This window comes from Cricetulus griseus, chromosome 2 (assembly GCF_003668045.3).
Source record: "Cricetulus griseus strain 17A/GY chromosome 2, alternate assembly CriGri-PICRH-1.0, whole genome shotgun sequence".
Classification (NCBI taxonomy): domain Eukaryota; kingdom Metazoa; phylum Chordata; class Mammalia; order Rodentia; family Cricetidae; genus Cricetulus; species Cricetulus griseus.
Window position 1 is genome coordinate 212,582,296 of NC_048595.1, and position 27,813 is coordinate 212,610,108.

Sequence of the window (27,813 nt, forward strand, 5' to 3'; positions counted from 1 at the left end):
AGATAAAACCACAGAAAAGAGTCTCACCAGCTCAAGAAAACTGTTTGCTTGCACCTGGATCACAATGTAGAATGAAAAGTAACTTAACTCAGAGAGCAAAACAACAAACAGCACAGTAGGACAGAAGGTCAACAGAGACTTCCACTGGATTGAGAGTTTACAGCAAGCAATAGGTCAATTAAAACTCTGGAGTCGTTGCAGAGAAAGAGGAGTGATGAGCAAAGGGGTCAAGATCAGGCTGATGAAACCCACAGAAACAGCTAACCTAAACAAGGGGGAGCTCATGGTCCCCAGACTGATAGCTGGGAAACCAGCATGGGACTGATCCAGACCCCATGAACGTCAGTAAGGAGACCTCGGAAATCTATGGGGCCCCTTATAGTAGATCAGTACTTATCCCTAGCATAGGAATGGACTTTGGGAGCTCATTCCACATAGAGGGATACTTCCTGAGCCAAGACACAAGGGGGTGGGCCAAAGGATATGGCAGACTCTGAAGACCCCGCCCCCCATGGAAGGCCTCACACTCCCTGGGGAGCTGAAAGGGTATGGGATAGTTAGTGGGTTAGTTGGGCGGGGCAGGGGAGGAGGGGAGCAGAGGGAACTGGGATTGACATGTAAAATAATCTTGTTTCTAATTTAAACAAAAAAATGGAGAGAAAGGCCGGATGTTGGTGGTACACGCCTTTAATGCCAGCACTTGGGAGGCAGAGGCAGGCAGATCTCTGTGAGCTCGAGGCCAGCCTGGTCTCCAGAGCGAGTGCCAGGATAGGCTCCAAAGCTACACAGAGAAACCCTGTCTTGAAAAGCCAAAAATAAATGCAGAGAAAAAAAAAATGTTATCTTTCTAATCAATTAAATTGTCTTATTTCCCTAATAGACTATGTCAATTGAAATGAGAAGTATATTTACTTTTTAAATAAAATAACATTTACTTTTTTTCTAATAAATAAATAAATAAGATAAAAAACTCTGGAGTCAGAAAATCTTACAATGAAGAGTAAGAATAATCCACTGCATTCCAGCAATTCTCAAAATTTTTGTTCTACTTCACACTCTTAAAGAATCTTCAGAACCCCTAAAAAGTTTTTAATGTGGGCTATGTATATCATTAGAAGTTAAAACTAAAAAGTATTTTTGTAATAATTGACCTAAAAACTACAATGATGTTGGTCATGGAAACACATGACTTTAGCCCCAGCACTCTGGAGGAAGAGGCAGGGGCACTTCTGTGGATTTGAGGCCAGTAAGGTCTACATAGTGAGTTCTAGGCCATCAAGGACACAGTAAGACCTAGTCTCAAAAAAAAAAAAAAAAAAAAAAAAAAAAAATACATCTTAGGCACCAGGGTTGGAGAGATGGCTCAGCAGTTTAGAGCACTGGCTGCTTTTCCAGAGGTCCTGAGTTGGATTCCCAGCAACCACATGGTAACTCACATCTTAGGCTCCTTCTGTACAAACCTAGAGATCTGTTTGATCCCCAAACCCACACAAAGGTGGGTGAAGAGAATCAACTCTACTGATGCACTGTGGCATGTACCCACCATCACACACTGGCAATAGTAATTTAATTATAACAATGCACAAAATATGTTAATATAAATTTCCACGGGAGCTGAAGACCTCTATGCTAGAACCATGAAAAATTAAGAACAGAAGCACAATTCTGTATGTCTACAAGGCTCTTTGATATCTGCCTATATTAGAAAACAGCTGAAGTTTCATATTTGCTGCTCTATTTAGTCTGTTACAGCATCATGTTACATCACGTGGCTGATAGGAAAACTACACAGCACACTCTTGACAACCTGTGAATGAATATGCTTCTCAGAATTATGAAAACAGCATGGACCTCACACGTCTTGGGACTTCAAGAGTCCTCTGATGAAGGACAGCCCCTTACTTTCCAGACCATACTATCAAGCACAACAGACGTACAAGGTCTTAACTAAAGCAACCGTCTATCTACAGCAGAAACACACCGAGTCAGCTGAATGTCAGCCTCCACCTGTGCCCTACTCACAGGGTTTCCAATCAGAGGCTATGGGCACAGAGTGTACCATGCTTCAACTGTTATCAAGTAAAAATCTAGTCAGCTACCTCACTGGGTAGACCAGTTCTCTCTTTTTTCCAAACATACATCAGTCAAGGAAATGATAAAGAAAAAGAAATTACTAACCATACTTTTATCAAAAAGCATTTGAAATCAACCTTCTTGGTTTAATACTTACAACAATCCAGTCTACGTATCCACTGCAGGCAATTGACTCGACCAGTATGACCATTCAGGTTGTTAATAACCACCTTTTGCTTTAGAGAAAGAAAAAAAAAAAAAAATCAATTAGTACATTAGAATGTAGCCCACATTTCGATTAACAAGTAAAAATCAGTTAGCAATATTTTGATGCAATAAAAAGAATTTCATCAATAGAGTTGCCTTTCAAGTCACAAATCTCTAAATGTGGCTTGAGTTATCAATTCACTAGAGTGATTTCCTGCTCTTCCACATGTATTCCCACCATCCTATTAATAACTGACAATCTTAGCTCCCTGGGTGTTCATCTACATAGTTCTGCTCACCCAACCCCTGTGTCAGCAAGCCTGTCTTGACTCTCCAGGGTAAACAAGAAGTTGCTTTGTGAGCCATAGTCCTCAGCACAATACTACCAAGTAACACTAAGTAGAGGTTTTAATTTTTTTTTTCATGTACATTGGTGTTTTGCCTGCATGTATGTCTGTGTGAGGTGTTGGATCCCCTGAAACTGGAGTCATAGACAGCTGTGAGTTGCCATGTGGGTGCTGAGAATTGAACCCGGGTCCAACAACTGAGCCATCTCTCCAGCGCATGCTGATGGCCCAAAAAAATTTTAAAAAAATCTGCAATTCATGTATATAAACTCATGGTTAGACAAGTGGTAGGTTCTTTAGCCTCAGTGACACTGACACAAGGTCATAACAATTGCTAAAGTCCTAAATCAGATCCCTCAAGTTCTACAGCCAGCTCCTCAGCCACCCTTGGGCAGCCTGACTTCACACACAGCTAAAGATCTGGTCACAGTAGTTTTCAATACAGCCCTTTCTGTGTTTGTTATCAATAGCACTGACTTGATGCCTGCTTGTATGCCAAACAGAATTTGTTATGGCTGGGAAAAAGGAACAGGCAATGCGCTCTCTAAGGTTGGAAAGCACTTAAATGCATCTCCTTGTCTCTCCCACTAGACTGAGAAGTAATTACTCATTATCTTTGCAGCATCCCAACGCCTACAGCAAACCTAGATGGGATCTCAAAAAGTGCCAGATAAACATCATCCTCAAAACTGTACTGTAGCTCTGTGTGTGTGTGTGGACCAGAGGCTGATATCAGAATGTCTTTCTCAATCAATTCTCCACCTATTTTTTGAACCTGAAATTAATATTTTGGCTAGACTGGGTGGCCAGTGAGCTCTAGAGTTAGATGCACACAGACATGCCTGGTTCTTACATGGGTGCTGGGGAATCTTAAGTTAGGTCCTCATGTTTGCTTATCAAGCACTTTACTCACCAGGAACCACCTCTCCAGGCCCACATTTCAAGTGTTCCTATTCTTTAATTAAAGGCCCAATCAGAAAATACTTGAAAAAGTATTTTGGGGGTTCAATACATGGTATGTTAAAAATCCTGTAACATGATTATCATGTTATCATTAAAAAATGTGACAGAGATGGACATGGTGGTTCAGATCTGTAGTCTCAGCACCTGGGAATCTGAGGCAAGAGGATGGGAAGCTTGAAAGCAAACTCAATTACAGTGGGTTCAAAGGCAAGCCAGCCTGGGCTACAAAGTGAAACAAACAACTTCGGCAACAAAGTGATGGAAGGTATGGGAACAAATCCACTGACTTCTGCACAAAGATGGGCTTCTACTGGCTTAGCCATTAGCTGATGGTTAATGTAAAGTTCACCTTTGGTTTGATTATGCTGCTTCTTGCCAATCAAGAATATACATAGCAAATGATAAGACATAAAGACCAGAAGAGATGTAAGAGCATGCTATAGGTAAGAGGAAGTAATTGAAATGTTTTTCATATAGAATTTTGTATCTGCAAGTTGAGGGAAATGGGATTTCAAATCGAAACTCTAACAATGCAGCACTGTAAGAAACAGACAAGCATCTGCTCTGCCCTTTAGTTTTCTGCGTTTCAACTCTGACCCATGAAACACTAACTGTACCATCCTAAAGTAAACAGGGGAGATGGTTCACAACTCCGATAAGTATGCATTAATTACTCACTTGAGAAGTTGAATAGGAAAACTGGCAGAAAAAAAAAAAAAAACAGCTGGCTAATGTTCAAGAAATGACTTAAGTACTGCTTTATAACCAGGGCTTAGGACTCCCATCCTCTATTTTTTCCATTCTTTAAAAGCTCCATCCACTAAAATATCCTTAACATTTCTTTGCAATTCAATGTACGTTCGTAAACTATACTGCGAGGAAACAAAGAATTCAGATGCCATGTGTGGCTTTAACCCACGCCTAAATTTCAATTTTTTAAGGGTTCCGACAAAGATATCATCCTTGGGGTTTCAGTTCGGGGATCACAGGCCACGGCCACCCTAGGTAGAGGCAGCGCGACACGGAAAGGACAGAATCCAGGCCCCTCGGGAAGCCCTCCCAGATCCTTTGAGTATAATGGACCGCGCACTCGGCCTGCAAGCTGGGCCCGTAGAGCGCGCCTAATCCCTCGTACCTGAGGGTCATAGAGAACCACGGAGCAGGACGTGCCGAAGGCCAGGAGTCCTCCATACCCGGTATTCCAACTCAAAGCTCCTCGAACCTGGTTTGGGCAGCAAAACACATGAGACACCTCCAGCACAGGACCCACCATGATGCCAGATGATCAATGGCAGAGACACTCCCGCGCACTTCCGCCGCAGAGCGGAACTACTTTAGCTAGCCGCGGCTTCCCCCGCAGAAGCCAGCCGGTCCGTATTTCCAAGGGGCCGGGGCGGGGCTAAGACGTCCCAGCCCTCAGGCCACGCCTCCCAGCCACGCCCCCGTCTGCTGGCGTGGTTCTTCCCCGTAGCCTCTGCTAGCCACGCGCATCTCTTCCACCGCTTCTCTGCGCGCAAGCCAGGCCCGACCGCTGGACGCGGGGCGTTCTCGAAGAAGCTCGTGGTCAGGGGCGGTTCTATCCGCCCGGCTGCCCACAGCGGACCCGACTGGGCAGCGGTCCTGGCGGTGGAGCAGAAGGGCGCGAGGAAAGGACCCGCGCCCGCCCTCCATCGCGGCGCGCCCGTGGCGTCTGAGAACACGCGGAAAAGCGGATCGGTCTTTGCAGACGGGGCTCCGGAGCTGCACTGCGCCTGCGCCACGGTACTAGCAGCGGGAGGCGGCGGTAATTACCGATTGTCCTGCTTGGAGGAGGCGCGGCAACCTGGGGCCGAGGGGTGGCCGGGCTCATGATTCCGCCGCTGCTCCGCGCCCTGTAAAGGCTTCTCGGAAACAGGAGCCAGCCTGGTTCTCAGCCCCCTCGAACCGCCCTCGGGGAACCAGCACGCGGAACCCGGCGGCGGGACACCGGGAGAGGTGAGTTCCACACGACTGCAGCGGGGCGGCAGAAAGGAGCCCCGCAGGCCCGGATCCACAGAGAAGGGATACTGGAGCCAAGCAGGGCAACGGGGAAGGGATGCTGCGAGGGCCTCGCCTCGAGACCACTCGCCCTTGGTAGCTGCTCCAAAACTAGGGACTTGCTACGATGGTTTAACTTTTCACCCGCATTCAAAGAAGCTACTAACGCGTTTCCTTACAGGAGCCCTCAAAAGCAAGCTTTGTGCGCTTTTCCGTTTTCTCCACTGCCCCTTTTTTCAAGGCCTCTTGCGGTTTGTTTCTTCCACACAGGCAGACTTGGCCTATAAGGAGAGCTGGGGACTGGTCTCTCGCCTTCCGCATCTTCCTCTCTGTCTCAAGGCCAGATCTGCCCCACCCATCTGATGACTCGCGTCTCCCCCTGGGAATGATTTCTTCCTGAGCCTTTTTTGCCTATCACATGAATTCTCAAAACGTGAGGCTCCGAGATTGTTTGCAGGAGTCTGGTCCTATCTGGTTGTGTTTGCCTCCATTTATTTGGGTGCCTAGTATGATAATCAGCACTTGGGCAACAGGGGAGTTTAACAAGCACTTCCACTGTGTAGTCGTCCTTGCAAATAGATATTACCGGCTTTTCAGATGAAGTCATGAACGTGAGAACCTGCCAAGAAACAGCCTGGAAAATGGTAGTCTGTTGCCCATTGCTTCTATATAGTTCAAAATCCCTCAGCGTCTTTTGCTAGAGACATGGGTTTAGCATCCGTCCAAAGGTCTGACTGTACTATACTGCTTAAGTGAATTCTGCTTTTCAAGCTCCACTTGAAAAGGAGTGAGGACTCCTCTTCAGGCATAGGCCTTGAGTCCAAACGTTATGAGATAGTGTTCTCTAGCTAATGTGTAGCAACTGAAGAACAATGTAGTGCGTTTCCATGAAGCAGAGTTTACTTCGCTCAAAGAACTATTATTCAGTCATTCAGACGCCTTGGGAAATCTGGATACACTGTGAAATTGGGTCTGATTCATTGCTGAGTGGGGGTGTGGAGATCTCCTGTGAGTGTGTTCCAATCTGTTTGAAGATGGATAGAAAATAATGTGATTCACACAAAGACTTGGAAGAATCATGTAGGGTGGGAATAAAGGACATGGATGTATGTCCAAGGTAAATAAAACGGTTTTTAAAAATTCAGTGTCAGTTTCGACTGATGTTTCTACTTTTTCTGACTATCTTTCTAATTATGAAGTGATGATAGAAGCGCTTAGATTTGGTTTTGAGTGAGAAGCTGACAGAGTGCCTGTGAGCACATGAATCTTTTCCTCCTGCTGTTGCTCTTGCAGGTCTAATTACTGTCTCTTTGCACATGACTGTCCTGCATTTGTTTCAGGTGTTTTAGCATGCAGGAGGAACCCCAGGCTCCTAGTTCTCCATATCTCAGAAGTCCCTCATCCTATCCTGGTCAGAACAAATAGTGCTGTGTCGATGGTGTAATTAATTAGGCATCAGTTTTCAGCATGAAGTTTCTTAAATTGGTTTAGAAGTGTGATAAAGAATTTTCCCCCTTATCTTTTCTAGGAAAGTGCTATGGCCAGGAATTTATCTGTAATCATGATCTTGATCTTTGCCCTTTGGGTCATGAATCCCCTTCATGAACTACAATCAACAGCTGCTTTCTCTCAGACCACTGATAAAATTAATTCAAATTGGGAATCTGGCATCAACGTGGACTTGGCGGTTACCATGCAACGGCATCATCTGCAACAGCTTTTCTACCGCTATGGAGAGAATGATTCCTTGTCGGTTGAAGGGTTCAGAAAATTGCTTCAGAACATAGGCATAGATAAGATTAAAAGAGTCCACATCCACCATGACCACCACCCTGACCATGACCACCACCCTGACCATGACCATCACACTGACCATGACCACCACTCTGACCATGACCACCACACTGACCATGACCACCATTCTCACCGCAGTCATGCTGCGGGTGGTAAAAACAATCGGAAAGCCTGCCCAGATCATGATTCTGATAGTTCAGGTAAAACTCCTAGAACCAGCCAAGGAAAAGGCTCTCGCCCACTAGAGCATGTGAATGGTAGAAGGAACGTCAAGGAGAGTGTGAGTGCAAGTGAAGTGACCTCAGCTGTGTACAATGCTGTCTCTGAAGGAACTCGCTTTCTAGAAACAGTAGAGACTCCGAAACAGGGGAAACGTCCCAAAGATGCAAACCCTTCTACCCCACCCAGCATCACAGAGAAGAGCCGAGTGGGCCGACTGAGCCGGCTAGCTAGTAGGAAAAGTAACGAGTCTCTGAGTGAGCCTAGGAAGAGCTTTATGTATTCCCGAAACACAAATGACAATATTCAGGAGGTAAGATAAATGCTGTGCAGTATTTAATGCACTTATTTTTCCCTCCAGGGATGAGTAAAATAAAAATAAAACAGCTGTTGTAAGAGGGGAGCTTTTCTTCCTTCTCAGCAAGGCTTTGGCCATAGTGTGCAGACTGTTGTAAACATACTTGAGAGCCAGCTGTCCATAATAGTCCTGCCTGCTGAGCTTTTCTGGTGCAGAGTTTGTTATAACTATAGAAAGAAGCCAAGGTTGATTGTGGAGAAAGTTTAAGGATAAATAGTAATAATATATAGACAAAGTGGGATCTGAAAAATCGGGTTAAGGTGCTGAAAAACGCAAGGACACCTGTGTATCACTCCTTGGCACAAAAGATCTAACAGTGGCTTGTGGAGTAATTGAAGTTAAAACAAAATGGACTGAGAATGTTGGGTAGTGAAATTCCCAGATCATGTGTTTTTCTAGAATAAACTTGTCAGTGCTACATAATTTACTTTGGCTAATGAGTATCAGGCAAAAAAAAAAAAAAAAAAACCACTCGTTATTAGTCTTTAATGAGCAGAATGTAGGTACTTCATTCAAGCCAGTGTGTGACTATGAAGTCTTTAGTAATCATAGGAATGGTCTTAGCCATGCAACAATGGTAATGAAGTTGTTCTGAGTACTGTTAGTAAAGAATTGTGAGAGTCTAAAATATCTTTGTAGAAGATGAGAAATAGATACTATACAGATACTATAACCAGATGAGCTTTATTTGGGGGGGGTAGTTAAATTGCATAAAAGAGTTTCTCTTTCAAACTAAGCTTGTCATCCAATTAAACTGTTGAATACATCTGCCTGCTGGGACAGGTTTGTTTTATTAACCAGTGTTGCCCTCTGCAAGAGTCATCTGTATAATTTAAAAATCGCTCATTGCAGAGAATCATCTTGCCAGGCATGTAGACAGAACTGAGCTGCGTTTTTGCAAGTAGTGTCATAGCAGGAGGAGCAACATGTCTTGGGCTTGTTTGGGCTGAGACGGAGAGCATTATTCCCAAAACCTATTTCTCAATCTCTAATGAACCCCATTTCGAAATTAAAGCTCATTTCCTTAATAGCTTTGTACAATGAGTTAACAGGCTTGTGAATCTCCAGTTATCCCCAAGCTCCTTCCAAGGGAGGTTTTCTCCCTTGGTGACTTGTGATGTGGTCAGAGGAGAATGACATACCATCGTTGTAACATAGTATCTTCTTCAGGCTACTAGAGGCAAATTCCAAAGTGCCGAAAGCAAAGCAGATTTTTAACTGGCATTAATTTTATCAACAAAGTAGCTTTGGTAGAGCTTAAGGGTGATGAGTCAGACTACATTTGGAGTCTCCTAGTGGGAATTTCTTCTGTGATTTTGACTGCCTTGTTTCCTTCAGTGCTTCAATGCAACAAAGCTGCTGACATCCCATGGCATGAGCATCCAGATTCTGTTGAATGCAACAGAGTTTAACTATCTCTGCCCAGCCATCATCAATCAAATTGATGCTCGGTCTTGTCTGATTCATACAGCAAGTGAGAAGAAGGCGGAAATCCCTCAAAAGACCTATTCTTTACAAATAGGTAAATCTGCCTTTGTTATGTAAGGACAGTTTTTAGTGGCTATATTTATATTGTACTTCTTATTATATTTGAGGCTATTTTTTCATTGTAGATCTAGATACAACATCTTAATTGTTCTGTGCCCTGAATGTTCTGAATATAAATTTTAAAAGTGTTTTTGCCTCCTTTTAAAAGGCTTGGGGGTGGAGATGGCTCAGTGGTTTTGAACAGCACTGACTGCTCTTGCCTAGAACATGGTTCAGTCCCTTTCACCCACCTGGTGGCTCACAACCATCTGTAACTCCACTTTAGGGGATCCAATGCCCTCTTCAAACCTCCAAGGGCTCTTGAATGCATGTGGTACACAGACATATATTCTAGCATACACAAATTCATAAGAACAAAATAAATACGTTTTAAGCATATAAAGCTTTGTATGCTAGCAACTGTAATCCATCCCAGCATTAAAATAGGAGGATTATGAACTCAAAGCTACCATGGTCTATCTACATAGACAAGAGACTGTCTCAAAGTAAAGAAGGGAAAGGGGAATGGGAAGAATGCCATAGTGAAGAAGAAATAAATGTTTTGTTTACTGAGGAAATTAGTTCCTAGTTTGCCTCCCTCTTCTGTTTGGTAACTTAGGTATTCTAGGAATGAAAGCCCACTTGGATCCTAAGTAAGGGAGCATTCATCCTTGTAACTTTTTCTCTTCTTTTAATCCCCATTTAAAGATTTTTCCACTAAAGCCAAGTATGGTAGTACACACTTTTAATCCCAGCACTCTGGAGGCAGAGGCAGGTGGATCTCTGAGTTAGTTCCAGGCCAGCTAAGACCACATAGTGAGATCCTGTCTCCAAAAAAAAAAAAAAAAAAAATCCCCCTTCCCTCCCCAGGTTCCCTTCCTTACCTTGAAGTCTCTTTGTGTATGAAGTTCCCCATCTGGGCCTGCAGCAGAATTATGGCGAGGGTGCCCTGAATTTGCCTGCTTTGTGCTTGCCTGATGTTTAATGCCCTGGTCAGAAACCTCTCCGTTTACAAATTACTTGATTTCCCTCTGCTCTGATTGGTTTGCCAGCCTGGCTTGGTGGCTTCGTAGCCATTTCCATCATCAGTTTCCTGTCTCTGCTGGGGGTCATCTTGGTGCCACTCATGAACCGGGTGTTTTTCAAGTTTCTGCTGAGTTTCCTCGTGGCGCTGGCTGTTGGTACTCTGAGTGGAGATGCTCTGTTACATCTTCTCCCACATGTAAGTTCTGTGATATGTCCATTGTCTCCTGTTGTGTTTTATCCTTACACATTGAAAGCACAAGCATTGAGTTTGCACTCGGACTCTTTGTGTTGGTATTTATCAGGTTAGAATTTTTGTTTTGAAAAGTTGATTTTATAGTCTATTTGATAACTTGTACAAGATTTTCATACATGATGTTAGGACTTTTGTTTTATTGTTTTGTTTTTGTCTGTTAGAGACTACCAAATTAGACTAAGCTTTTTGAACTCACTAATTAAAGCAGAGAAATTCTGCACAGATCTGAAGCATGGTGACAGCTGCCATAGTGGGAGCTGCTTGCTTCCTGCTGTTATCACAGATTTAAAGTGTGTGCTTGTTCGAGTGGCCATGAAACATAGAGGTTTCCTTCAGAGTTGAATTTGTGCGTTTAGAGAGTCCTACTTCATGACCAGAATGAACTTTTCTTTGTTCTTTTTCTTCTTCTTCTTCTTCTTCTTCTTCTTCTTCTTCTTCTTCTTCTTCTTCTTCTTCTTCTTCTTTTTCTTCTTCTTCTTCTTTTTGTCTTTTTTTGTTTTTTCGTTTTTTTTTTTTTTTTTTTGGTTTTTTTTGGGGGGTTTTTTTTTTGCAGACAGGGTTTATTTGTGTGTATCCCCCTGACTGTACTAGAACTTACTCCGTAGACCAGACTGGCCTTGAACTCATAGAGAGCTACCTGCCTCTAACTCCGAGTGCTAGAATTAAAGGCCACTACCACCGGGCATGAATTATTCAATATACAGATCTGATAAAGTTAATTTATCTTTTATTAAGTATTTGGGATAAGTCACAAGCAGGAAATATTTGCAGGTCACTTTTTTCATTTTTCTTAGAGTGTTGAAGATGTGGCTTAATGGTAGAGCACTTGCCTAAAATAAAGCCCTGCCTTCAATACACAGCACTGAAAAAAACAACACTTAACATAGAGATTTTCAGTTTGGTAGAAAGGAGAAGTTAACTCCTTCCTAGAACACTGGCAATCTCATGTTGGATTCAATGAAAACTATTCTGAGTGGTTGTCTCTCTGACTACCAAATGACAGGTGTTTAGGCGTACTAACTGCGGGAAGTGGCCTATGCATAGCGGTGACCCCATGGCATTGGTTAGGATGCTGCAACGCCCAGCTGGTTTCCTATCAGAAGAAGCGTTGGCTAGTTACTGCTACACTCTGCTGCAGGTCACACATGCAGCATCCAGGTGCTCAGCCACCTGCAGGGCCCATCCCTCTGACTAGGCTTCTCACAGGACTGATCTGATGATCTGATGAGCCTGGTATGAGCCTCTAAGTGGCACCTGTAAGTAGTAAATACTGTGTGCGTATGAAGTCCATGTTATTGTGGCCATAGTAACGTATCAGACATTGAGAATACTCAAGTTATAGTGGTCACCAAACAGACCCAGTAGCATTCACAAAGCGCTAGGTAATTAGCTGCCCACTATCCTCTTTATTTTTTTCAATATCTCCTCAACTGTAAAGTATCCCACTAATTGCTTAATTCTGAATGACTTCCTATTTGGCAGTTTTTCTGACATATGAAACTGTGACTAAAAACTATTTTTTTACTTTCAGTCTCATGCAAGTCATCACCACAGTCATAGCCACGAAGAACCATCAATGGAAATGAAAAGAGGTCCATTGTTCAGTCACCTGTCAGCTCAGAACATAGAAGAAAGCACCTATTTTGATTCCACATGGAAAGGTCTGACAGCTCTCGGGGGCTTATATTTCATGTTTCTTGTGGAACACGTACTCACATTGATCAAGCAATTTAAAGATAAGAAAAAAAAGGTAAGGCTCCAGTTACTGAGGACCTCCTATGCATCAGGCACTTACTTAGAGTGGCATTCTGGCTGTCCTTAGGCCCAAGATCTGTAATCTTTATATGAGAGGTATTCAATACCTTTATGGTGCTTTTAGCCCCAGAGGTATTCATGTAGAAATTCTGCATCTTGATAACCCTGGAGAGAGCAGCTGGCCTGCCTGCCTTCTGTGCACATGTGTTCGAATAGAGGTCAGAGGTTAACATCAGTGTCTTCTTTAGTCACTGTCCACCTTATTATTTGAGACAGGTCTCTGCCAAGCCTGGAGCTTGCCAGCTTGGCTAGGAAGCCCAGGGGATCCTCGTGTCTATTTCCCTAGCACTAGGATCCCAGGCACACATCATCACATGTGGTTTTGGGGTTCTGGATATCTAAACTCGGGTCCTCATGGTTGCACAACAATAAGTTTACCAACCAAGCTATCTTCTATTCCCAATCCTGAGTTTCCAATCTTTATTCATTGTATTTTTTTGGACAATAAGAAGAGAAAGGCTAAAGGTCTGGGTACATATGTAACTGAACCCAAAGCAGAGGCTTGGTATTAGAGACCACAGTGTTACGAATATATCACTAGTATGTATTGGTTTTAAATTAATTGCCGTATAGCTGTGGTTCTGTTGTGTTTCAAAGAATCGTGACTTACACATGTATTCTTTGCAAATTGGACCATAAAATATTCTGAAGCCAAGTAGAGGCTCTTTATTTCTGATAATAATACTTTGAATCATAAGGTGGTCTGCCTCTAATCTAATGTGATCTGGCGGCTCAGTCAAAAGACTGGCAGAACGCTTAAAATGATGAGTACAACAAACATGGCACTGACTGACTGTAATCTCAGCACTTCAAAGCCAGCCTCAGCTATGTGGCAAGTTTAAGACCAGGTAGGCTATGTAAGACCTGTCTCCAATTTTTTTTTTTTTTTTTTTTTTTTTTTTTTTTTTTTTTTTTTTTTAGTTTTTCAAAACAGGGTTTCTCTTTGTAGCTTTGTTGACTGGGCTGGTCTCCAACTCCCAGAGATCTGCCTCCCAGATGCTGGGATTAAAGGCATGCAACACCATCACCTGGCCTCTCAAAACTTTTTTAAATAAAAACCAGACAAATGCTTATCAACTGATTCAACACTTTTTTTTTTTAAAGGGTGGGTAGTAGTGAGCCCAATGTCTTTTTATTTATACCAATGCTGTAGTCCAGCTATAATTTCCAACTTTGGTTCCTCTAAAATTGAGCAAGAGGTTACATACTTGTAGAGCTAGTCTGAGCATAGATGTTAGATTTTGAAAGTATTACATTTTAAACCATGGACACCTTGCATACATTAGCTTTTTTTTTTTTTTTTTTTTTTTTTTTTTTTTTTTTTTTTTTTTTTTTGGTCAGAACCTACCTTTAATCTTAAATGCATTCAGCTTCTGTGTTCACAGAAGTAACTATTCTCATGTCATTTTGGAGTTTGACCAACATGTAATTAAGTTGTGCAATTATACAACCAGCAGGGCTGGCATGGAAAAGCCTGAAAGTGAAGCATAGCTGGCCCTGACTGAGCATCAGGCTCACTGTGGGAAACTAGCACTGTGTGAACAGAAGTGCTGCCACCTCCATTCTATGAATGTTTACCCTGAGGGATTTCACACTCAAAACTTTGCTATGGTAGGCTGGGCAGGGTGACACACACCTGTAATCCTCATGCTCTATAGAGTTGGAGGAAGGAGTATCTAAGTATAATGCCAGCCTGAACTACATAAATGAATTGCGTGACAGTCTGAACTATGTAGTGAGACACTTGTTTCAAAAAAGATTTTCCAGGTGGTGGTAGCATGCTCAGGAGGCAGAGGCAGGCAGATCTCTGTCAGTCTGAGGGCAGCCTGGTCTACAGAGCTAGTTCCAGGATAGCCAGGGCTATTGCAAGAGAACCCCTGTCTCAAAAAACAAACAAACAAACAAACAAAAACAGATTTTTAAGAAATCATGTATTTCAAACATGAACCTTCTGTTTAGTGGACCCAAGTTTTGAGGGAAGACTTAAATAAACATAGCTTCCTTCTGTGCTAGACATGGAGTCATATGCCTGTAATCCCAGCACCTGGAAAGGTGGAGGGAGGAGGATTAAGATCTCAGGGTCATCCTCCTGTACATATCAAATAGGAGGCCAGCCTGAGCTATGTGAGACCTTGTCTCAAAAGAATACAAATGAAAGAATAGCTTCTTCATTCTTTTCATTTCTTTGAATTTTTAAAAGATTTTATATATTGTATGTATGAATATTTTGCCTGCATGTATGTACCATATGTTTCTTGGTACCTGTGGAAATCAGGAGAGGCATCAGATTCCCTGGGACTGGATTTACAAGTGGTTGTGAGCCCCATGCAGGTGTTGGGAATTGAACCCAGGTCCTCTGCAAGGATAACAAATGACTTTAAGCATCGAGCCAACTCCAGCTCAGCCACTTCATTTTAATGTCTAAAATCATGATCCATGTTTTCATTGCTACACTTAGACTGGTTGAAAGAAATGTCCTATTTCTTTATATCCTTTGAAATTATTCTTAGCTTTAAGAATATGATCATGGAGCTAGAGAGTACATTAAGAATATATACTTTCGGGGCTGGAGAGATGGCTCAGTGGTTAAGAGCACAGGCTATTCTTCCAGAGGTCCTGAGTTCAATTCCCAGCAACCACATGGTGGCTCACAACCATCTGTAATAAGATCTGGCATCCTCTCCTGGCCTGTAGGCACACATGCAGGCAGAACACTGTATACATAATGAAAGAAAGAAAGAAAGAAAGAAAGAAAGAAAGAAAGAAAGAAAGAAAGAAAGAAAGAAAGAAAGAAAGAAAGAAAGAATATATACTTTCTTAAGGAGGACCCAAGTTTGTTTTCCAGCATCCATATAGGGCAGCTTCCAGCCACCTGTAACTCCAACACCAGAGAATCCGGTGCCCTCTTTTGGCCTCTGTAAGTACCTGCACTCATGTGCACATACCCATACACAGACACACACATACACATAATTAGAAATAGTAAAAGTAAAAATATTTTAAAATTTGTTCACTTTTCACCTAGAGGATACTTGGAGTTTGGGCTTGTGAGGTTTTGGTTAATTTTTACTGTTCCTTTTTATTATTTAATTTTTTTTAAAGACAGGATTTTGCTGTGTAACCCCTGGCTGTCTTATTTCCTCTGTTGTAGACCAGGCTAGCCTTGAACTCAGAAAAGATCTGCCTGCTTCTGCCTTCCAAGTGCTGGTTCAAAGGTGTGCACCACCACTCCTGACTGTGTATTTCTTTTCAAACACCTTAATTTGTTTAATATCTAATATCTTTGCTTTAATTAGCTTAAATTTTTTAATTATATTAAGGTGGGGGAGGGCATGTACGTGCATGCTGTGATACACATGTGGAGGCAAGAGGGCGAGTTAATAGCCTAATACCATATGGGTCCCAGGAATAGAACTCAAGCTTGGCAGCAAGCGTCTTTCATCCCCTGTGCTAGTTCATCAGCCCTAGTTTTCAATTCTTACCTAACTTTTACCTAACTGCCCTTTATCCTGGCACTCTATAACAAGGCTCTAAAGGACAGGCTACCATGTAAAATACACCAGTTTATTTCCCAACTGTGACCGGTCATTAGCGAACTGTGGACCGGGTGTTGTGCCAGTATCCTTAAGTGCAGCCGTAATGTGATCTTCCTATTGCTGAGGATCACCACAGGGAAGCTGGCTGTCTCTATTTTAAGACATCCAATAGAACGTGATCAGGAAGGTCCGGGCAGTCTGTGTCCTGTGCACTTCTCTTTGCCCACTTTGAGTCTGGCACGTAGTAGATGATGTTGAATGCTTAGGGAATAGAGGAAACATGAGACAGCAAAAGGTACTCCAGATAGTCCTCACTGAGTTCTGCAAACATTACCTGTTCTGTTCCTATCATAGAAAATGCTGGGTTTATTTTTTAAAGATCATTCAGGTCTTAGTGCTACTTAATTTTTTTCCCTTATAAAGATAAATAAAATTTGTTTTAAAAAAATGCTTAAAAAAAAAAAGCGAATTGAAACTCGAAACTCAAATATGTGATGAATACAAGGGGTTTCAGTGAGTGCTCACCTGTGCATGCAAATTTGATTTCTTCTTTAGTAAGTAGTAAAGTTATATGCTTGCCAAAAAAAATTTTAAAAAAAGTGGCACACTGGAAGACAAATGCCACACAATTTCAATTTTATGTGTAACCTAGAAATAATGAACTTATGGGAGCAGAGAGCAGAATGTGGCTATTAGGCTTCAATGTGGGTCTTTTAACAATGGGGAAACGATTGGTTTAAGGAAATAAAACTGCAGTTGGACAAGAGGCATGGACTCTGTGAAGTCTTGAGGTCTACTGAAAGCATGATAAATATGGTTGATAACAATATGCTATATTTTAAAAGTTGTGAGATAGTATACTTTAAGTGTTCTCAAAACAAAAATGATGAATATGTGTGATATAACATGTTAATTGGTTTAATTTAGCCATGGCATTGTGAACATACTGTATTATGTACCATAATTGTGCATGACTTTATTTATGAGCTAAATAAATGAATGGAAAAAAAAGTTAAAGTATAAAAAAAAATGCTTACTGTATAATGAGAGTCAGAAGCAAGAGGGTATTTTCCCTAAGGAGTCCAAGCTGTGCCTCAGAGCAGTCGTGTGGCAGATGTAGTCAGTTACCTGGCAGCATGTCAGTGGGAAATCTTCATTCCAGTTAGTCACTGCTCGCACTCACTCTGTATAGTGAGACCTTCACAGCAATTTGACCTCCCAACTCCTTCCAACTATGAAAGCTACAGCTCTCACTGGGAACCAAACAATCACTGTGACACCCCAATGTCTCTATCAGATCCAGCTTTGGTCAATATGTCCACAGTCTTTCCGTTTCCCCAACCATTTTTGCTGTCATGCTTGCCTGGGCCTAAGCTGTCTCCCCCTCCTCCCCAGCCTGTCCACATAGACTCTATTGATAGAGAGCAGGCTGTGCCCTACACCTCTACTCAGAATCCTCCAGTGACTTCCCATTGCTCTGTAGAAAGATGCCACTCTGTAGATAGCATGCTCTGAGTTACCTGGCCTGCAGTTTTAACTCTAACCCAACCACCTTCTAGAGAGAGGGTCTTCTCAGACTATTTTAGTTCCACGCAAGAAATGGATCTTTGCTGTTTGGGGACCTTCCCTCACACTTTAAAAACTCCCTACAATACTGCCTCCCTATCCTTCACTCCAAAGTTCTGCTCACCCTTACATTTTGTTTGAAGTGCTGCATTTTTGAAGAACACGTCCTGAAACTGCTTCATGTCTTGTTAAACACTCTGATAGCACCCTGTGGTTTTCTTTTATCAAATGTGTCCATGATTATAGGCAAAGAATTGCATGATCCTTATCTGCCTTAAAGTTCCTGTCCTCTGGGGAACAGCTGCAGGACAGTAGTGACTGTGTCTTGCTCATTTAAATGTAATGCAAATAATAAATATTATTTGTGTGATAATTTCTATGATTAAAAATACTGTCTTCCACATAAATAAATAATGCACAGGCTTGATTGTTCAGTGAGACCTCTACAACATAAATGTTGCTCAGACTAGAAATATGGCCCAGTGGTAGCTTTGTTGCTCTTGCAGAAGACTGAGTTTGGGTCTCAGAACCTACTCAGGCCGCTCATAGCCACCTCTAGCTCCAGTGCCCTCACCTGGCTTCCCTTCACACATGCACACAGAGAAACGAAAACTAAATCTTTTTTTTTTTAAATGTTAGTGCTATTTTACAAAGGAAAAATACTTTACTCTTCATAACAAAAAAAAATGAAAATGTACATTTCTATGTCCAAGAAGTAGCCCAGAGATAAGCAAGCTTGAAGGAAATGGCTGTAACTGGCCCTAAATGCATAACACAGGTAGAGTTTGTCAGTTTTGACATAGGGATGAATCACCCCAGATCTAAGTAAAGTCCACGTTCCGCATCATTGTCTGTCCTCTTGTACCCCAAGATGTGCATTTCTAACAATGACCACATGAGCCTGCACTACAGTAGCTGGTGTAGGTCACACGGGAAGATTAACTGATATTTCTGTAGATCTGGGCATTCTTTGCCTTTTTGATAGCTATTACAGCCAACAGACCATACTAGGTGCTAAACAAGTCTAGGCCCAGTCCTTGGATGGCTTTTATTTCAGCTAGGTGTGTCAGCTCTGTTGCCTTCTCTGTCTTTTGTTTGTCTAGTCTTTGATTGGCTGTACTGCTAGGGGTTGGACCCAGGGTCCCCACTATGTTAGGCATGTGCTCTAGCATTGCGTTACAGCCCCAGCTGTATTGAAAGTTGTCTACGTAAGCAAATCAACTATCTCAAAATGTTGTTCTTCCTGAATGTTTCAGAATCAAAAGAAACCTGAAAATGATGAGGATGTGGAGATAAAGAAGCAGCTGTCCAAATACGAATCTCAGCTTTCCACAACTGAGGAGAAGGTGGATGCAGGTGAACGTAAGTCTTCCAAAACCAAGCAGCACTGGGACACAGGGCAGCTGGGAGTGTTTGGAAGGGATGGGGCTGTGACCTGTTTGTTAGTTTGTTTCTTAAAGTATCTTATGATTTTTAAAGATTATCTCAAGAATGCTCAGATGAGGATGTGCACTGAGGCTGGGAGCCACCTGAGAGGCAGGATTCAAATGTCTAAGGAGAGGCTTAATGTAACAGTTAGTTTTCAGCAGGCTTGGGATCCACAGGCTTGGGTGGCTGGTGCCCAGGAAATGAGCATGGCACTGTGGAAGTGAGGAGGGGAGGGAGAAGGAGGCACATGCAGCAGAGACCCCAGCTGTGGCCCAGGCTGAGTGCTCTTCAGGCCTCTAAGCACGTAGTCTCCTGAGGACAACTCAGGATGTGACACAAACAGAAATCCTGTTTATTTGCTACAAGATACAGAACTGAGTTCTTGGGTGCAGGTGTTGGCTGTGGCCGTATGTGGGTCAGTGTGCCGAAGGTCTTCCTCCACGCTTCTTATTGAGTCATAGGAACTGCCACAGAGCAATCACTGCTGGAGGGTTCTTGTGTGAATGTCTGTTTGATGAATTCTTTCCCTGGGGAAATAGAAACAAATGCCTGCTCTCCCCACCCACCCAAGACAGCACCAATGACAAACCCAAGTATGGTTTCACCATAGCATAACTTGGGGAATTAATGAACTTATTTGGCTTATAGGAACATGGGTGGTCCCAAAGCATCCATACCACCCAAAAATCTCACTCAATATGGATGACTGTTCAGCATCACTGAGTAGATGGAGTCTCCCTTCAGTTAACTTTCCACCCTCCATATACTTCCCTCTCCCAGAGATCATAAGACTATGCAATTAGGATAGAGTAACATACAAATGGCCGGAATCTCAGGCAAGAGGCCAACAAGCTCTCCAATGCCTCTTGCTGTGAGGGACCATCAGTTGTTAACAGCTCAGTCTTGGGGGTCTGGCTTTCAAGCCTCAGTGTTCTCCCAGCTGTGCCTCCAGGAACTTGATGTGAATACAGTGACTTCCTTCTGAAGTGAGAACTGAACCGGAGTGAGATCATGAGACCCTGGTGAATGTTTCACATCACGTTGGGTTCCAGTGAAATCTTAATGGGTGCTGAGTCTTTGGGAAGGGAAGTACCCTTGTTACAGACACACAAGTGAACTTCCTCTTAGTCAATGAAAGAGACTTGTGTGTGTGCTTTCTACTCATTTAGAGTCATAGTTTTAAAGTGTAGTTTTAGGGATTGTCACAAATGCATACTTGTATCACAGAGTCAACTAACTTCTTGAAGGCAGATGTTTTCTAATGTTTCCCTGTATCCTTCTGCCAGAACAGCTGGAACAGCTGGAGTGATGACCCAGAAACTAAGAGCACCAGCTGCTTTTCTAGAGGACCTGGGTTCAACTCCCAGCACCAACATGGCAGCTCACAACAGTCTATAACTCCAGTTCCAGGGGACCTGAAACCCATGGCAAAATACTAATGCATGTTTAAAAAAAAAAAAAAAAACTGGAATGGAAAAATGTGTTCACTGCACACATCCCTTTCTTGACCCAGAGGACTGTGTTAAAGTCACTGTCATGGCTCACAGGGCAGTCGCCTAGGCGCTGCAAATAATTTTGGAAGCTGGAATTCTGCATTTCGCATCCTGACTGTGAAGCTTGGATGTGTTGCGATGCCGTCCCCTCATCTCTCCCTTTACAGGTCCTGGCACTGACACAGAGGGAGGGCAGACCAGAGTGTATCTGAAGAGGACTGAGTTTCAGATGGGCTGTGGACAATTTGATAGAGATGTTTTTAATTTTTATTTTCAGTTTCTAAATTTTTAAAAGTACCCATACATATATCACTGTTAGTAGTAATCATGTTTTAGAAAAAGTGAATAAATGAGCAAAAAGTCACTAGCTTTTTACCATTTTGAGAACAATCATATTCTAACCAGTCTTAAATCAACTTGCATCTACAATTTTGAGAATTTCTCTGTAATTAAAAATAAGTCATTAAGCTGGATTAATGACAGGCTGATCTCTGTGAGTTTGAGGCCATCCTGGTCTACAAAGGTAGTTCCAGGACAGCCAGAGCTTTTACACATAGAAGCCCTGTCTTGAAAAACAGAAAAAGCAAATAAAAAATGGTCATTAGTAAACTAAGGGGGAGAAAAAAGGGGAGAACTAAGAGGAAATAGGGCCAGTGAGATGGGTAGCTTAGCTAACAAGGGTGCTGGATGTCAAACCTGATTATCTGAGTTCAATCCTCAGTCTGCGACCCACTTAATGGAAGGCAAGACAACTCCAGACAGTTGTCATCTGACCTTCACATATATGCCATGGCCATGTGCCAACTTGCGAGCATGCTAAAATGAATGTAATTAAAAATTAAACCCTTTTATTTTATGAGATAGGATCTCTTACTGTGTTGCTTGGGTTAATCTTGAAGCTCTAAGCTCAAGTAATCCTTCAGCCTCATTAGTGCTAGAACTGCACTTGAAAACCACCCCCTTTTTTTTTTGGTTTTTTGAGACAGGGTTTTTACCCTGGCACTTGCTCTGGAGACCAGGCTGGCCTCGAACTCAGAGATATGCCTGCCTCTGCCGCCCGAGTGCTAGGATTAAAGGCGTGCGCCACCAACGCCCAGCTGAAATCCTTCTTAACATATGATATATTTCCCTTTGAAGAATGCCACAGAGCCTGTTGGCATTCCTCATCAGCAGCGCTCTGCTGCTTTATCTGCAGGGAGAGCTGAGAGCCACTGGGTCCTGAGATGCTCAGTCATCAGTGGGACATCAGCAAAGCCTTTCCGTTTGGTCCCAGTGTTCTTTGTGTTCATCCCTAGGACCTGAAAGCTATCTCCAGGCAGACTCCCAGGAGCCCTCGCCATTTGATTCCCAGCAGCCAACAATGTTGGAAGAGGAAGAGGTCATGATAGCCCATGCACACCCACAAGAAGTCTACAATGAATACGTGCCCAGGGGCTGCAAGAACAAGTGCCATTCACACTTCCATGATACCCTGGGCCAGTCAGATGACCTCATTCACCACCATCACGACTACCATCACATTCTGCACCACCACCACCACCAGAACCACCACCCCCACAGCCACAGCCAGCGCTATTCTCGAGAGGAGCTAAAGGATGCCGGCATTGCGACATTGGCCTGGATGGTGATCATGGGCGATGGGCTGCACAACTTCAGTGACGGCCTTGCGATTGGTATGCTGCTGCATAGCTGGTCCTTGGCGGCTGGCCTAGAATAGCACATTAAATGCTCATTCAAATTTAACAAAAAATTGGTTAGTTTAGGTGAGGATGTTGACTTCCAAAATTATCAAAATATTTTTTTGTTTACTTTGTGACAATGAAGTACTTATTAAATGTGGGTTACAAATAAATCTAGGATATGTGCCTAAATTGCACTTAGCAATAGTTGTTCTTGGGCTGGGGCTCTACCCCAGTGGTGGAGCAGTTATATAGTATGCATGAGCCCTGGGTTCCAGCTCTTGCATCACAAACAACAAATTGTTATTCTTATCCATGAGGTCTTCAGATCATGGTTCAAACATGAATGAGGCATCCAGTGTATATCCATGTTCCCTGTTGAGTTCACATCTTTTCTCTGCTGAAGGAATTTACATGGATCCAGTAACCCCAGCTACTCTAACCAAAGAAAAATGCAAAGTTAAATCCTTGTACCATAATTGAGAGTTCCAGGCACAAAATGTGAAAACACTAGGAACTAGGCAGCTGAAGCTGATAGAGGAGGGAGTGCTGCATTTCAGCCAGGGCTTGGTCTGCTGAGGGTCTGCTCTCCTTTCCATGGTCTGCGTAGGCTGACACAGGAGGAATGCCCCAGTGCACAGCTGGCAGGCAATTGGTCAGCAGAAGGAATTAGCTTTTTAAATGGGAGGAGCTCTGACTTGAGTCTCCTTGTGGAATGGTAAAAGGATGCATGTACACAAGTCTGGTGACATCATGAATTCTTCTGAGGCCAGTGGAACACTTGTACACTTCTGAATGCAGAGGGCATTCCTCTAATCTAGTTCATATTCTCAGTTCAGTGATTTATATGATAGCAGTCCCTTCTCCAGTTTGTAGATATTGGCTCATTGCTAGACAGTTGAACCTTTCCTTCCCCATCACATATGCCTGTGCTTCCCAAGGAAATTTAGGCCCAATGAGATTTCTTATAAAGAAGATAGAGGTTGATGCCAGTGAGATGTCTCAGGAGGTAAAAAGTACTTGCCACCAAATCTGCCTACCTGAGTTCCATCCCTAGCATCCACGTGAGGAAAGGAGAGCCCCAACTCCCGAAAGTTGTCCTCAGACCTCCCAAGTACCATAGTTGCACACAAGTAAAATAAATATATAAACACGTATTTAATTTTGATAAACATTAAATACGTATTTATATATTGATACAGGGTCTTTCTGTGTGGCTCTGGCTGACTTGGAGGTCCCTATGTAAACCAGGCTGCCCCTTCCTGCAAGTACTACAATTAAAGATATGTGCTGCCACGCCCAGCTTGTAACTTTCTTAGTAAGAATATAGAGGTTGAGCTGGGGAGATGGTGTTTATACACAGCCAAAATTTAATGTCCTTGTTTTTCCATCATTTTTGTGCACTGACAATGTTTCAGAGCCTCCCGCCCAACCTTTCTTGGCTTCATTTACACAGGTGCTGCTTTCACTGAGGGCCTGTCCAGTGGGCTGAGCACCTCTGTTGCTGTGTTCTGTCATGAGCTGCCTCATGAACTAGGTAAGAGGAGCGTGTGGACTGCTTTTGCTGTGGGAATGAACTGTGCTGCTCTCAGGGCTCAGCTAAGGAGCCCTCTAGTGGCGTCTTCATAGCCTGAGGCCTTCCCACTGTCTGCTCATCTAACTGCCCTTCTTTCTCACTGGACACAAAATTGTTTGCAGCCAGAATTCTGACCCTACAAGTACATGATGCCTGTATGGGTTTGTCCAGCAGTACCTGGGCCTCTGCTGTATCCATCCTTTACCAAGTCTCTTCCTGTGCTAGCACACTGGGGACATGAGTGGTTGTGGTCCTACAATAGAGTATGCATGACTGTCATGCCAGCACTTGGGAGGTAAAGGCAGGAGGATCAGGAATTCAGGGTCATCCTCAGCCACATAGTTTTAAGTCCAGGCTGGGCTACATGAGACCCTGTTTCCCACCACTACCACCACCCCCAAGAAAGAACTACAGCATATATGGGAACACTTCTTAAATTCAGTCAGGAATTCAGGAAGAGGGTCTAGATTGTGCAGTAGGTAGCTCCATGGTAGAGCACTTGCCTGGACTACATGACACCCTGGATTTAGTTCCCAGTACCACCTACAAAAACAGACTCTGGATTGATGATTCAGTGGCTAAGAGCACTTGCTGTGCAAGTATGAGGACCCAAGTTCAGATCCCAGCACTCGGGTGTGTTCCTGTAACATGTGCTTTGGAGGATGGAGACAGGAGGCTCTTTGGGGCTTGCTGACTGCCAGCCTAGCTCAAGGTTCAGTAAGAGATTACCTCAAAGCAGTAAGGTGGAAATGATCAAGGCAGGAAAGCTGACCTTCACATTTGACCTGGAGTGCCTTCGTACACAGGTGCATACCCAAGCACTTGTGTGCACGTGCATGCGCATACACAGGCACACAGATGTAATGTCTTAGAGCTGAAGGAAAGGAGTCAATGAGTTGTACTTCTATTTGTTCTACAATTTGAGAACTTCCTCCATTGTTTGGTTTCCAGTTCATGTCCTGGTAACTCCTCTCGTGGGCACATGTTCATTCACAAACACTCTGACACTATTTTCACTTTTGTTCCTTGGCATGTATGTAGTCATTCAGAAGGCCTCCCATCTATCTACCTGACACATGCTAAAGTGTGCCTGTGTCTCCCTTTCATTCCTCATTCTCAGTTCTTCCTACCCTGGGAAGTTTAACCATTTCCATCTCCATGACTCAGGAGCTCTTGTTAGGGGTTGCCTTTATTAATTACTGATCATGTGAGTTCTGCATCTCCCCTCTATTGCCAGTTGTTTTGTTGTTGGTTTAGTGTTTTTGAGATTGGGTCTCATGTAGCCCAGGCTAGCCTCAAGCTTACTGGGTAGCTCAGGATAACTGAACTGATGCTCCTGCCTGCACCTCCGCTGTCAACCCCCTTAAAGACAGTACAAGAATACAATAGACATCACTGACATGGAAGAAGCCTTCAGAGATGTTGGATAAAATATCTTCAGTGACTTTGCCCTTGTGATTTTTTGTTTGTTTGTTTGTTTTTGTTTCAGGTGACTTTGCTGTTTTGCTAAAGGCTGGCATGACTGTCAAGCAGGCTGTTCTCTATAATGCCCTGTCTGCCATGCTGGCGTATCTTGGAATGGCAACAGGAATATTCATTGGACATTATGCTGAAAATGTTTCTATGTGGATATTTGCGCTTACTGCTGGCTTGTTCATGTATGTCGCTCTGGTTGACATGGTAAGTTTCCAAGAAATAAGGGGGTATTGACTAAGTAATATAGGAAGTGTTCAGTAAAAAATTATTGCAGGGTCTGGAGAGAGCGCTCAGCTGCTAAGAGCACATACTACTGTTCCAGGGGAACTAGGGTTTGGTTCCCAGCACACACACCCTACATGTCAGCTCCATGTACCTCCAGCCTCAGGGGATCTGACCCCCTCTTCTGGCTTCTGCAGGCAGTGTACAAGCACAAACCCACATATACATAAATAAAAACCAATCTTTTTTAAAAAATTCATTGCAAAAATGGTATTAGGTTTCAGTGATGAAAAGGGACTCTGGATCCCGAATGATGAGAGTTAAGAGTGTAAGTACCCTTTGAGTTCATTGTTTTCACTGTTGGTCGCTTACACACCTTTCTCCTACCCAAGGTTTTCCAGGAAACATGAAAACTCATCTCCTTGTTTTACCTTTCAGAGTAGAATTAGGCCCTGAACTGTCTATAAGCTCAAAGTAAACCCAGCCCAAGCCAATGTTGTCAACAGGCTATGCTTAATATTCCCTTATTGACAAAGTAAAATTCTTTTGTCACCAAGTCCACCTAGGAAGAAATCTTGCTAAACTTGTATTTTAAGTAGGATGAGAGTTCCCTTCTCTGCCTTAGAAGTGAACTTTACACTGATCAGTGATGGCACACACCTATAAATAATCCCAGCATTTGGGAGGCAGAGGTAGGTGGATTTCTGAGTTCCAGGTCAGTCTGGTATTCAGATCGAGTTCCAGGACAGCCAAGACTACACAGAGAAACCCTGTCATGGGGAAAAACAAAAAATTCTAGAGGTGAACCTGAAAATGCAGACAGTACCTGCTCAAAATCTCACAATAGTAGTCATTGTCATAGTCTGCTGCTAGGACATGCTCAAGTCTGTGCCCTACCAGAGTCAGTGCGCATGTAATAGTTGGGTTCTTGGGAACTGATCCATACTTTATCCAGCCCCAATCAACACTGCCCTACAGATTCTTCTAGAGTTCGTCTGTACTTCTGAAAGCTGAACTGTTGTTTTTGCCTCATTCAGGTGCCTGAGATGCTGCACAATGACGCTAGTGATCACGGATGCAGCCGTTGGGGATATTTCTTCCTGCAGAATGCTGGGATACTTCTGGGTTTCGGAATTATGTTACTCATTTCCATATTTGAACATAAAATTGTGTTTCGTATAAATTTCTAATTAGGTTCTAAGCCCTAGCATAGACAAGCACTGCTGTTTGTAGTTGGAGTAGATGACAGAAATATGTTCATATGCTGTGATACACAGCATGTAAAACTAGTGGATTTTGTGATTTTTGTATCAAATTTTGCCATTTACTATGCTTATAAAGTCAGTTACGTTGGGAAACATAAAGGTACGTTTTAATATTTAAGTTATTCTGTTTTGGAAATATAAATTCTATGTGCGATTCACCAGTATTACCAGTTTATTGTATGTTTTGGCATGACATGTTCTGTGTATTTTTAGAGAAAGTATCTTTAATACTCTTTTGTACAACTTTAATATTAGTTGCCTGCTGGAGTTAGACCCCTGCAGAGCTGTTAGTGGTGAGGAAGGATGGGTGCAGAGCCACAGATGCCAACAGTTTGGACTGAGTGTAACTAAAAAATAGGAGGAAAGAAGATCTGAAGGGCTGGAGAGGTGTCCATTGCTTAGAAAACTCGAAAAATTGGTTATAATGTAGAGAGGGAAGTTTCTAGATGTGTAAAGGGACATATTTAGTGTGGAGTACATTTGTGAACATCTGTCAGATTGTTAATGTTCCTGTAAAAACAGTCAGCACTTTGATACACTTAATTTGGTTATATATTTGTTTGTTTGTATAATAGAGAAGTCTAAATGTATTTAGTTAATCCAAACAATGTGTCAGTTGACAGAAACTAGGATTTTAAATCTGTGTATGGAGATAGGCCAGATGAGTAACTAGCGTGTGTCACCAGAAGACTTGGTTTTCACCAACGGATGTTACACTCAAAGTTACGTGATTGTGTGTTCTGGTTGTCTAGGACCCCAAATGGCAGGTATTAAAACCTTGATCCATGTGAGGACGTTAAGACCCATTCTGAATATATTTTGACTTCTTGGATTCAAAAAGCACTTGCTCTCTTTCAGTGCTTTAAAATGTCATTGTAAGCAACCGTCCTTTTATGTATGGCATTGTAGATGCATTAGGGCTGTCTGTAGCACTGTCTAGATGTTTCTTAAGAAAATAAAATTGTCAACTCAAT

General features: G+C 42.8%; 2 protein-coding genes across 2 annotated transcripts in view; one reads left to right on the forward strand and one right to left on the reverse strand.

Annotated features, from left to right (window-relative positions):
- Elp2 (elongator acetyltransferase complex subunit 2) overlaps positions 1–4,923 on the reverse strand; it is a 36,638-nt gene extending 31,715 nt beyond the window's left edge. The window contains exons 1-2 of the mRNA XM_027400587.2: positions 4,726–4,923; positions 2,231–2,309 (exon numbers count right to left, since the gene is read on the reverse strand). Coding sequence (XP_027256388.1) covers positions 2,231–2,309; positions 4,726–4,863 — 217 coding nt within the window. The 5' untranslated portion in view covers positions 4,864–4,923. The remainder of the gene's footprint in view (positions 1–2,230; positions 2,310–4,725) is intronic.
- Positions 4,924–5,305: 382 nt separating this feature from the next.
- On the forward strand, positions 5,306–27,812 carry Slc39a6 (solute carrier family 39 member 6). Its single transcript, XM_027400588.2, has 10 exons — positions 5,306–5,564; positions 7,135–7,932; positions 9,316–9,499; positions 10,557–10,726; positions 12,315–12,533; positions 18,957–19,062; positions 21,917–22,294; positions 23,757–23,837; positions 25,366–25,556; positions 26,612–27,812. The coding sequence occupies exons 2-10, from the start codon at positions 7,144–7,146 to the stop codon at positions 26,762–26,764; spliced, it is 2,271 nt and encodes a 756-aa protein (XP_027256389.1). The 5' UTR covers positions 5,306–5,564; positions 7,135–7,143; the 3' UTR covers positions 26,765–27,812.
- The last annotated feature ends 1 nt before the right edge of the window (position 27,813 follows it).